The 11,993-nt window shown below is 38.1% G+C and overlaps 1 protein-coding gene and 1 long non-coding RNA gene across 9 annotated transcripts; one reads left to right on the top strand and one right to left on the bottom strand.

Annotated features, from left to right (window-relative positions):
* Window positions 1–5,289: 5,289 nt before the first annotated feature.
* On the top strand, window positions 5,290–5,709 carry LOC124866781. The gene is made up of 3 exons (XR_007037913.1): window positions 5,290–5,316; window positions 5,429–5,539; window positions 5,625–5,709. It is a non-coding gene; the product is annotated as an uncharacterized LOC124866781 (long non-coding RNA).
* Window positions 5,710–6,649: 940 nt separating this feature from the next.
* LOC124867327 lies at window positions 6,650–11,003 on the bottom strand. Of its 8 annotated transcripts, none has more exons than XR_007038015.1 (13): window positions 10,961–11,003; window positions 10,647–10,767; window positions 10,332–10,527; window positions 9,965–10,040; window positions 9,617–9,870; window positions 9,504–9,542; window positions 9,278–9,310; window positions 9,032–9,116; window positions 8,903–8,944; window positions 8,613–8,823; window positions 7,576–7,984; window positions 7,398–7,485; window positions 6,650–7,171 (listed from the first exon to the last, which is right to left on the bottom strand). XR_007038015.1 is itself a non-coding variant. In XM_047363728.1 (10 exons), the coding sequence occupies exons 1-9, from the start codon at window positions 10,986–10,988 to the stop codon at window positions 8,934–8,936; spliced, it is 843 nt and encodes a 280-aa protein (XP_047219684.1). In that variant the 5' UTR covers window positions 10,989–11,003; the 3' UTR covers window positions 8,018–8,823; window positions 8,903–8,933. The 8 variants fall into 8 exon arrangements, 1 of the variants encoding a protein (XP_047219684.1); XR_007038014.1 differs by having other exon boundaries at window positions 7,398–7,524; window positions 7,840–7,984; XR_007038018.1 differs by lacking the exon at window positions 9,504–9,542 and having other exon boundaries at window positions 7,398–7,524; window positions 7,840–7,984; window positions 10,332–10,997.
* Window positions 11,004–11,993: the final 990 nt, after the last annotated feature.

The raw sequence follows: 11,993 nt of genomic DNA, 5'->3' as shown, positions 1-11,993 counted from the left end.
TACACTATCACCTACTGGCCAGTTTAACTAAAAAAACTCACAAATGCCAAGCACCTAAGCATCTCCTTATGTTGGAGGAGACTCTTGCATGTAGTAAACAAAATATTGGATTCACAGTTAATGACTAATTTAATTAATTAAATTTAAAACTATTGATTTTGGGTTAGAAAGAAATTGCAAACAATCATCTGTGTACTAAATAGATTACCGGAGTGGTCTACCTTTTTAATGCTGTTTGTGCCGCTTTTATGTACGAGCTATATAATTTTCTTTCAGGCGATCACTGACGACTTAAATCGATGACGTCTATGGCCTGCGCTGAACATCATCACCACAAAGCAAGCAGTTATTAATTTTGTGTTTTTCTTTCATCATGCAAGTTAAATTGTGTTTTTATCCGATGTTGTAAAATGTGTGCCTTGTTATATTGTTTTGCACTTTATTCCTTAATAAAGATTATGAAACTTTTTTGGTCTCAAAGAAATTTGCTTTAAATATGCCTACTAAGTCACCAATACATTTATCTTTCTACACAGTAATTCAATATTATCCTCTCACAAATGGGGAAAAAACGACCAGCTGCAGCTTACACATTCCTTGCCCGAAACCTGACATGGTCTGCGACCACTATGATGCAATGTTTATAATTTCATGAACTGTTCTGTGTTATAACAGTATTTTTTAAAGGTGGTTTTAATAATCTAATTCAGCTCGTGTACGCTGGACAAAAGCAGAAGTGCGAGTAGGTCATTGGCTCAAAGTTCATAACCAAGTAATTTACTTTTTGTTTAAATAAAATTTTAAAATGCATCAAGCATTAATTTCTAATTTCTGACATTAAATGTAAGAATTTTTAAAAGAGCATTGAACGTTTGGCAACTTTGATATATGAAGTTCTCACGCAATGTCATAGGGATTGGCTCCACCCACGTATTGACCCCCACCACTGACCTTGTTTCGGCGGTAATTTAAACTTCCCGTTCAAAATTTTCCACCTACCAGTATCTTTTAAAAACCTCGATTAGTATTTTTATGAAAAATGTAGGCTACATCCTTAGAATTTTTACTACACATGTACAAGGTAAGTAAACTAATAATGTTTAGGTTTTAGATAAAACACTGTTGCCACTGCAATCCAGCCCCCGATTAGCAGAGAGGGATTCATGGTTGCATGCCTTGCATATATATATTTCTGTAAACCCACAATTCAATTACATTTTAAGTCCAGACTTTTAAAAAATGTTGAAACAAATATTCTGCAAGGCTTCATCTTGCAGCTATTCCATTCATATTCAGTCATCGATGTTTAGGCACATTAGACTCCGCAAAACTAAGACACATTTTTTAAGTTGAACAGATACTTCAATTGAAAATTCACAAGACAAGTAGTAGTAAAAAATTCAACATTTAAAATAAAATAAAAACATACTATAATTACAACACAGCATAAATCTCATATAGATTTGAGAGAACAATTTAAACTGAGTTTTTGAGTTGTGATAGAATGCTGAAATATCAATGTTTTGTGGCTTTGGGAAATTATATGGGCCAGAATAATATTTTGATTAATGCTAATCAAAGCCTTTTCATTCTTTAACTAGATGCCTTGACAGCCATCAATAGACAGGGATTCCCTTATTGCAGTTCTCTGCAGTTCAAAAGAGGATATCCTTCTAAATGGCAAAATAGCCACTCCAGCTGCCACTATTTGGACAGAAGTAAGTCAGCAGCGGGAAAACAAGATGTCTCCAAAAGCCCTGTACACTTTTGTAAAATCAAACAGACACAACATCTGGTCATGTTTGGAGATCAGTGAGCAGGAAAGTGATTATGAGAGCAGTGTGGACACAGAGTTTGACTCTGGCTCCATTTCTCCTGGACAAGACAACTGCTCAGGTTTTCAGCTTGAAGTTCCTTTTGAGGAATGGATCAAATTTGTACCTGAGAAAGTGGAATATAATGACAAGTTTTCATCATCTGGTAAAAGGGAATATATGATTTTGAAGCCTGGCACTTGGAGTCATGTAATTAACCATCTGATTTGGAAAAAGATCAAAAGCACATGTACATTTGTGTTCCAGAGAGCAAACGTTTATCCAACGGTCACAAGCAACTACATAGATATCAAAGGCTTCTGTAAAGAGTGTAAAGAGTGTCAAGGCCATATTAAAATGACTTGTGCTAGAGAGCCAACAGTAAACAGCCCAATGCTGCTTCAGTGTTCCATCGAAGACACAGTTCACAGTTCTGCCAGCTAAACAAAGGAACAACAAGGGAAGTACCATTTGTTTCTCCCGACATTTCTGTGCTGATGGACTCTGGCATGGCTCAGCTTGACAATTCAGTGGAAAACGGACTCTTCCTTCGGGAGTCTCCCTCCCTTCGCCCACTACCGAAGGAATCAGAATGTCCAGTTGAATTCAAAACAGGAGCCAGCACCTCAGGAAAAATGCTCTGTGCTGGAACTGTTACTCACAGCTACAGCATTTGAGAAATAGCATGGATTGACACTGACCTTGCAAACACAACTCAATTTCCTTTGAATGAATTTCCCACCATTGTTGCTCTCCAAGGAAAGACATTCACTTTGAGAGGAGTCATCGCTTTCAAGGGAAGCTTGACTAAAGATGGTCTGGGACATTACACTGCATACTGCCGAAGAGAACCGTGTGTGTGGGAGCTTTATGATGACCTGGCAAATGAAGTGAAGACAGTGTCTGAAAAGAAGACAATACAACCACATGCAGTGTTATGCACAGCAGACTGAATGCTGTGAATCAATACATTTTGGGGGAACATTTCTGAGAAGCCCAGATCAAAAGGCAAATACATTTTGCCATGGTTTTATATTCCTGACCAGAAATAGGTTCTATTTTAATGTTCTTTGTTACAAGTTCTTAGATGGTTAAGTATGCCATATTTTACCTGTGGTGATTCGTAACATAAAGTTAATTTTCCGAATCAGAAGTGTTTATTCTTCTTCGAAAGTATAATGTAGATTACATTTTCAAACAGTAACTTGGTTATGCGTGATCTCAGAAGTCATGGTTACCTCTCTCAATTAATTAGAATAGAAAACCTTTATTGTTCCACAATAGGAAAATTTGAGTGTGTCAGCACCAAACCATAAGGCAATGAAAGTACACAGGTTCATATTTACCTAAAAAAGTAGAAAACGTACCCAAACTAAAACCTATAAGAAACAAAGTGCAAAAAATAATCACAAAATGGCTGAATAGGATTTACAGTAAAGGAGAGGAAAAATACAATACTGTGCAGTTATCAGTAAGGTATAGGTTATATGCAGGGGTTGGACAATGAAACTGAAACTCCTGTCATTTTAGTGTGGGAGGTTTCATGGCTAAATTGGACCAGCCTGGTAGCCAGTCTTCATTGATTGCACATTGCACCAGTAAGAGCAGAGTGTGAAGGTTCAATTAGCAGGGTAAGAGCACAGTTTTGCTCAAAATATTGAAATGCACACAACATTATGGGTGACATACCAGAGTTCAAAAGAAGACAAATTGTTGGTGCACGTCTTGCTGGCGCATCTGTGACCAAGACAGCAAGTCTTTGTGATGTATCAAGAGCCACGGTATCCAGGGTAATGTCAGCATACCACCAAGAAGGACGAACCACATCCAACAGGATTAACTATGGACGCAAGAGGAAGCTGTCTGAATGGGATGTTCGGGTGCTAACCCGGATTGTATCCAAAAAACAAAACCACGGCTGCCCAAATCATGGCAGAATTAAATGTGCACCTCAACTCTCCTGTTTTCACCAGAACTGTCCATCGGGAGCTCCACAGGGTCAATATACACGGCCGGGCTGCTATAGCCAAACCTTTGGTCACTCATGCCAATGCCAAACGTTGGTTTCAATGGTGCAAGGAGCACAAATCTTGGGCTGTGGACAATGTGAAACATGTATTGTTCTCTGATGAGTCCACCTTTACTATTTTCCCCACATCCGGGAGAGTTACGGTGTGGAGAAGCCCCAAAGTAGCGTACCACCCAGACTGTTGCATGCCCTTGCAATTAACATTAGCTTATAAACTTTTGGTTTCCCCCCAGTCATTTCATGACAAGAAAAAACAGAAGCTAACTTTATTGGTAGTTTGAAATAATTATATAACTGTGCCTTTTCTTTCTAACTTGTCTTGTCTTTTGACCAGCTTTATATTTGGAAAAAAAAATAACGCTGTTGGCAATGGCATCGGCAGAGCTTCAAGATATACATGTAATTATCTTTAAAAACGTTGGCAGTTTGTTTTGAAAGTTGTCTGAATTGCTTATTTATTTAACTTATCTAAATTGTTTACTCTTTTTATAGGGCATTGTACGACAAGAGTTTATATCCAGACTGATTATGAAATTGGAGACATCCCTCGCAAGAACACCTCTCAACACAGATTTTTTGGAATTTGCATGTCATCAGGAGCTGTACCTCTGGGAAGCACTTTCTAGACATGTGGATGTTCCAGCAGAAATCATACAGGCCTTACAACGTTTTTTGGGAGCAGTTATTCAATATAATGAACATTTTCAAGAAGTGGCAATTAGCAGCACTGTGGACACTGTAGTTCGAGAAATCGGTGGACTGCGATATAATATTGAGGAGGAAAGGTTGAAAGAACTTTTGCACATAAATTTGTCTGTTGACTGCATTTCAAGACTACTCCGTGTTTCCTCAAGAACCATTCAAAGGATGAATGAGTTTGGTCTTTCCATCAGACAGAAGTACAGCCAGATTTCTGATGATGAGCTTGATGAAGCCATCCAACGGATAAAGACTGAAATGCCCACAGCAGGTTATCGAATGGTGAAGGGAAGACTAGTGCCAAAGATTGACTGCATCAATGCATCGAGTGGACTCACTTGGTATTTTCTCGAGACTGACTGGATTGGGTGAGGCATACTTACTCTGTCAGAGGACCACAGTCCCTGTGGCATGTGGACACAAACCACAAACTTATCAGGTGAAAATTACGTTGTTTACTGTTTGATAATAAAAATAAAATATATAATTATAATAATAGCATCACTTGCACTACAGATTCAACAGTCTTTTTGGAGCTGTTGATGGGTACTCCAGGAAGGTATGTTGAAATAATGTTTTCCAGCATAGAGCAGTATTGCTTATATTGCATAGTATTGCAATATTGCTTATTATACTGTATAATATAATCACATAAGTAACAATACCTACTACTATTACACAGGTTATGTGTTTGGAAGCTGCAACAAACAACTGTGCAGCAACTGCTTTTTCTGCCTTCAGAAGAGCTACTGACCGTCATGGCGTACCCTCAAGGTTGGTAGCTAATATTACTTGTTGCTACTTCATGATTCCCCCAATCTACCTCTTCACCTCTTTTTTCCCCCTTAAATTGCATAAGCATAAAAAGAGGTTGTTTTATGCACAGGGTCAGAGGCGACCAAGGAGTGGAGAATGTTGACATTGCTCGATATATGTTTACTGTGCGTGGAACTGACAGGGGAAGCTTCATATCTGGGAAAAGTGTGCACAATCAAAGGTAAGTTGGTAACTTAATTATCAGATTTCTCACAGTGCCAAGTTTGTCACTGCTCTAGTCAATTTACAAAAAAATCTGTTTATAGAATCGAACGTCTATGGCGAGACATCAGGATGTGTGTAACTTCACACTATTACAACACACTTCACAGCTTGGAAGCAGAACACCTTGATGTGTCCTCTCAAGGTACTGAAATAAGACCTTTCACAATCTAGTAATTTATTTTGCATCCACACTGTTCCATTTAATTATACATTTATTAATTTGTCTTTCTGATACAGGAGATCTTTTTTCTGTCCACCAAACATTTCTTCCACAACTCAACCTAGACCTGCAGGCCTTCGTAGAAGGTTGGAACAACCACCCTCTCTGGACAGAAGGGAATAGAACTCCAGTGCAGATGTGGTTCTTAGAAATGATGTCAAACCCAATAAACCAGCCAGAAAGTCTTCAGGTAACATTTCTAAATAGTTTAATGGTGTATATGGTTTATATATGTACAACAAAACTACGACTACAGCAGATAAGTACTTGGAAACTTGGAAATATAAGCACAACAGAGAGTAAATCAATACCCTTGGGCCATTCTTTCTATAGTATAGACAAGGTCAATCTTCAGTTTCTCAATCTAGTGGTACAAAACGATACCTGCTCAAATTCAAACATTTATAAATGTCCTATCAAAGTGAAAGTTTTTATCTAATTTGGACATATAGTAATCCTACACTACCCTGTATGCACAAAAATATAAAATGTAATAAAATTGTCCAGTATTAAGGTAATTTATGAAAATGTTGCTTCATTTGTTCACAAACAGCAGAAACATAACGATACTGTCTTGGTCTAATGTTAGGATTTCCAAGAGCCAGACATTGACTGGGATGTTGCAGCAGGGTACAGACCAGATGCGGAAGGGGTAATTGTGGTCCCAGTTTGGCAATCCCCTCACTGAGGAGCAGCACACTGAATTACAGTTGCTGTTGGCTCAACATTTAGGGCAAACAGACACTAAGGAGCTTTATCTGTTGTGCAGAGAATATGTCAATGCTGCCTTGTCAGATTAATATGTATTTGAAATAAAAAGATCAAGACATGATTTCCAGTGTTTTATTATTGTTATTATTATGAAACACACATATACATACCTGTTTTACACATTGCAATGAACTAGAATTTTTTGTTTCATATACAAATTTGGCTGCCCAGCCCCAAAACATTACAAATCTCACAAGACAAACTGTCTTTTTAAAACTAAAGTGAGATTTAAAACTTTTGAAAATAATCCAAAACTAGGAACAGTCCAAAGTTTTGGTCCTGTTAGCACTTAGTGTCTGCTAAAATCAAATCCACCACAGACTGCCTGTGTAAGAATATTTTCAAAATCATCATATGTTGTCAAGTGATGTGTAGGAAAGGTGATTGCCACAGCACATACATTGACAATAGGGTAGCACAAAGTGACCCATACCGGGAAGTAGTTGTGATCAAAGTTCACAGTTATCCGATATGAATCTCGTTCAGCGTCTGTTAGTGGCACATGTGCCTGGCCTGAAACCCACTGGAAGAAACCTTGCACTGACAACTGCTTTGCTCCACAACCATTAGATGGGCTCCCATCTTGATTCTCTGTTCCTGGAGGGAAAAAACATGTCACAAAAATACCATACATTTTGGTTGCACCCTTATGCACCATGTGAGAGCTAATGAATGTACAATGTGTAAATCTGCTTCTCAAACATGTATTTACATATCAAACTACTTCATTTTTCTTTGCAAAATAGGAGATTGTTTTCTGGAAAGTTTTTTTTTTCAGGGTAACAGAGTGGTATTTATGAAGTGGCCAGTGCTCTGTAGCTACCTTGGCCTTCCAGGTTTTGCAAGAAGTCCTGCAAAAAGTTGATAATGTTTACTTCCTTTCGGTGTCTTACTGATCCCTTTTCACTGAACTGAGGAGACAGAGCCTGTAGAATGAAGTCTGCATCCACCTACAAAATATGTTTTTTTTCAAATATGTGAATTAGAAAAAATGTACCTACCAATCAAATACGTCAGTGCTGTGATATCAGTACACAGCCTGAGGTTACTACTTTTACCACTTCCACAACTGCAGCTGAAACAAAGTGCTGCTTGTGTAAAATCAAGCAACGTTGCAAACAAAGGACAAGGAAAGAACAATAAAAACAGCAAATAAAATCAGTACAAAAATAAAAACAGGTTGTGCCAAAAGCCAGAGAAAAGAAATGCGTTTTCAGAAAGTTTTAAAAGTGGACAGTGAAGGGACCTATAGAATTTTTACTTACTTCTCTTAGGATCCTGGGAAGGAAGAGCGGCTGGAAAACCTGGTGGTGATGTGGCAGCAGCTCATCTAAACCATTGATGGCCAGTCCTTCTCTAAGCTGAGTTAGCATCGGTATGAGCCTAATCCCTGAATGCAGTCTGGTGGCACTAGTAAAACAAATGCAAATCTAGTAATGTTTTCGTAAGTCAGGGATTTTTTTAATGCTGCATTAACATACTAAATAATAGCCTTTTTCCGATCGCTGTGAATGGGACCTGTGTAGCCACACGCTGCAATGAAAAGTCTCTCAGTGTCTCTCCTTAAACAACCTTAAACAAATCACATCTGTTGGTACCATTTAAGAGTAAAAAAATAATATAATAATTTGTTTAATTTATCTTTTGAATCAGATTTTGGATTTCTGTTATCAGTCACCTCCAGCAAATCTTCATTTGTTACTTGTCCATGACACAAAAAATGGTAGGACCAAGTTGAAAAGAAGTTTGGTGCTGGTCCTCCTTGAACCAGACTGGTGGCGATGATCTCCCCACAGATTCTTAAAAACAGTAAAAAGCCAATTGGGCTGTATTGCTCTTTAATTGCTGTATGGCATTATACTACACATACCTGTATTTGTTGTCCTGGTAGTAGGAAATACTATATTTAGGGTTTTTGCCCTTATATGCATCTCCTTCAAATAAATTCAACTGAAGCCATTATTTCTATGAAAAAAACTGTTTGCCATTTACAAATCCTTTCTAAGATGGTATCTTGTTGTTTGTAAGGATTACATACCGGTAAGAAACTCTCTACGTAGTGCTCCATCATCAATGCCTTGTTCTCCAACTAAAGCAGATAATAAAGCAGTTGGTTCTTGGGGGAGGCCTGTTTCTGTCTGGCCCACTGTTTCAGACCTCTCTGGTAGAGGTCCTCCCTTGTCACATTAATGTTAAAGGTTTTAGTGGTGTCAATTCTTTCTTGTAGAAACCTCAGGATGTCTGATAAGCTATTGACAACAACAAAAACATATTAAAACAAGTTGTGTATAAAACCTAGCTAGATACAAAATTGCTAAAAGTGCATACCTGCTCAAGTGCTTTGAGGTGTCATCTGCACCTAGTATGGTGCTGTGAAGATGTTAACATATAAACCAAAAATCTGTTTTAAATCTTTGATAAAACACTCTGAACAATGTGTATGGTAAAAACATGTACCTGTGCCTTTCCTTTTCACCACACATGCTGGCATGTATTTGGATAAACTCCTGTGTGAATCATTGTCACACAATGGACAGGAAACCTATTATAGACATAATTTCAAAATAACTAGTGAACAAGCAATCATAGGAACTCTATACTGACTAGCATCAAAGTTGCTTAAAACTTTTTGTATATTGCTTCTTTGCATGTTCCATGTTTCCTGTTGTACCCTTTTGGTTATTTACAGCTCTGTCATCTTACATTTTTGTCAAATCCCACTGGAGAACTGGGTGCCTACAGGAAAAATGATGACACATGTGTAACATATGAAAAGAAAAAATATACTTTAGCTAAGTACAGCACTGCTATATATTTACACTGACAGCAGAGTCCTCAGGATTAATGGTCACCTATATAATTACAGATGATCAATAATAGAAATAAGGTATGGGAGATACAATGACTTTAGATTTGATTAAAAACTCACAGTTGTATCATCTTTCAAGACAATTACTTCACGGTCACTCTAAAAGACAAATCAGTAATAAAGTGTACACATATGTACATTCACACATCAAACATTTTATTTATATCATATACCTCATTGATGTCTGGTGTACTGAAGCAGGTCTGTACATGAACAGAGAGAAGCTGTTCATGACACGAAGAACATCGCGCTCTAGGCATAGCCTGGAACTCCTTTGCCGTAAAAGGGAGGGGAGTTGTGTCCAGCACCTGTTCTATAGGCATTATATACAGACACCCACGGCCTCCCCAGGTCTTTACAAGACTGCTCCCTGTATACCCCATCTCTTCTGGGGTGATCACATTGAGCTTTCTTTGGCCCGATCCTCCTATTGTTAAAAATTTACAAAATCATTAACCCCTCACATACATATTAAACATATCAAGTAACACTATTTATTAATATTTATGTTTTGATTTTACCCATAGCTTTATGGATTAACCAGCCCCCTTCTAGATCCTTTATTTTTGGATATGTCTCACAAAGAATGTCTAAGATCTGTCAAAAATCATATGGAAGATAACTACATTAAAATTGTTTAGCAAACATCGTACTTTGCGAAAATGGCACTCAGAAACAGATTAAGGCAAATAAAAACAGACAAGTGTACAGATAAAATATATCTGATGGTCTCAACAAAGTGTAAATATTATATGTTAAAAAAAGCAGTATGCAGAAACTTCAGAGGGTGCTGCATAAGGTACTAAGCAATGGGAAAGTGCAAGCAAAGACTTGGTGTTCTCCTGCTCCCATTAAAGCATTTGCAGAGAATGATGATGATGAAAATACCTCCTTGTGATTTGCATCCTCAGGAATTTGAACTGTCTTCTTTCCTAACCCAGCTTGAAGAAGGGTTAGCTCCTCAGAATGTTTTGGTGTTTTTTCTGTGGGTTTGTGTAAAAGGAAAAAAGCCACCGGTGTTCTCTTTATTCCTGCCCTCTTTACCGCCTTTCCCTTTTTGTCTTTAAAAAGACCTGGAAAACATCTTTTTAAAAAGAATGGACAACTTCAAAGTTAATTAAGAGCTTCACATATATTCTCCACTCTTAGAGAATTTGCCAAAATACAGAGATATAACACATCCTTGGAAATGTATTTCCAAACCTGGCCATGTTTCGCTGAATTGGGGTGGAACATGAGGGTGCCTCACTATGTCCCTGACGTCCTGTTGCCTCTCCCCCTGTTCCCTGTCCCCTAGCTGCCCCAGCAGGACTCTGTCCCTGAACTTAATTATACAATATATTACACATTAATAATATTAGCTGTAACATTAACAGCAGCAGTGCCGTCTGCACAATAACGTATAAGAGCAGTGGTGCCAAATTGCAACAGGTATTTTATACATTCAAAACACATTCCAAATAGACTATTATATGTAAATAATAACCATGTTGTGTACAGTGCTCTATTTTACATACCAGCTGGGTCACTTGCTGATCGCAGCATAGTTAATATATTTACTGCTCCTGAAACAAAAGTACATCATTACACCCACGTTCCCAGATATTTATCTTAGTTCCCAGTAAATGTATTGTAATTACCTCCTTTGAATCAGTCATTTCCTTAACTAATCTAAAAAGAATAAAAAACATGAGCGCAGAGATTAAATAAAGTACAGAGAAACAAAACATGAAACAGTATACAATTACAATACAAGATTAGCACTATTTTTCATGGGTTTGATGTATGTTGGATGGGTGCAAAAAACTTGTTATCACTCATGTAAAAACCTTGGGTTGGAAGGCACCTGCACTATGCCTTCCTCCCTGTGTGTGTGAGATCATTGTTATCTCTGTGTGAACCAGCCTCCTTTCTGTCTCACACACACATACACCCTGTCTGAACTGTCTGTTGAACTGTGCATATAAATAAAGAGATAGGGTGTCAAAACTTTGTAGTTTCACTGCAAAGTGGGCTACCCTTGTCACAAGTAACTCTGACTGTATTGTTCTTACCTCTGAGTTGACTAAATAATACCTAACATTTATTGGTCCTTCGAAGCCGGATTAATTCAATAACCTTATTTTTCTTTGCTTTAACAGTGACTCTGGGATCCGTGGGGGAAGCCTGACGTCGAGCGAAGCACCGCTGCACAGCCTCCATTAGCCGGAGTGGCTGAAAGTCCCGGTGTGTGTGAATTCACACCTGGCCAGTGGGTTATTGCCTTCCTCTGCGCGGGGTGACTCTCACAGGGTCCAAAGAGTCACCAAGAAGTCAACTCCGAGGTGAGACAGTTTTAAAATACAGTTCATAGGAAAAGTACTTAACAGTCGTTGGTAGTGCGTCGCCGGTAAGGACGCTGCATTCGAATGGTTTTATTCCACCGTGAAAGGGATAGTGACAAATTTGGTACAATTCCGCCGTGAAGGGGATTAAAGAAAACGACTGAGGATTATTCCCCTGTGAGGGAATAGAGTAAAGCGCTATATAAATAAAAGAAGAAAAGTACTT

The sequence above is a fragment of the Girardinichthys multiradiatus genome, chromosome 4, assembly GCF_021462225.1.
Source record: "Girardinichthys multiradiatus isolate DD_20200921_A chromosome 4, DD_fGirMul_XY1, whole genome shotgun sequence".
In the NCBI taxonomy this organism is placed as follows: domain Eukaryota; kingdom Metazoa; phylum Chordata; class Actinopteri; order Cyprinodontiformes; family Goodeidae; genus Girardinichthys; species Girardinichthys multiradiatus.
The sequence above is the reverse complement of the archived record's forward strand: the minus strand, read 5'-3'. Positions and strand labels throughout refer to the sequence as shown.

Coding starts and splice junctions, on each gene's coding strand:
- LOC124867327 (XM_047363728.1), bottom strand. CDS start 10,988: ATGCTGCGATCAGCAAGTGACCCAGCTG. Junction 10,768..10,960: donor ATCAGCAAGTGACCCAGCTG/GTATGTAAAATA, acceptor TGTATAATTAAG/TTCAGGGACAGAGTCCTGCT. Junction 9,117..9,277: donor CAGTGGGATTTGACAAAAAT/GTAAGATGACAG, acceptor TGTCTATAATAG/GTTTCCTGTCCATTGTGTGA.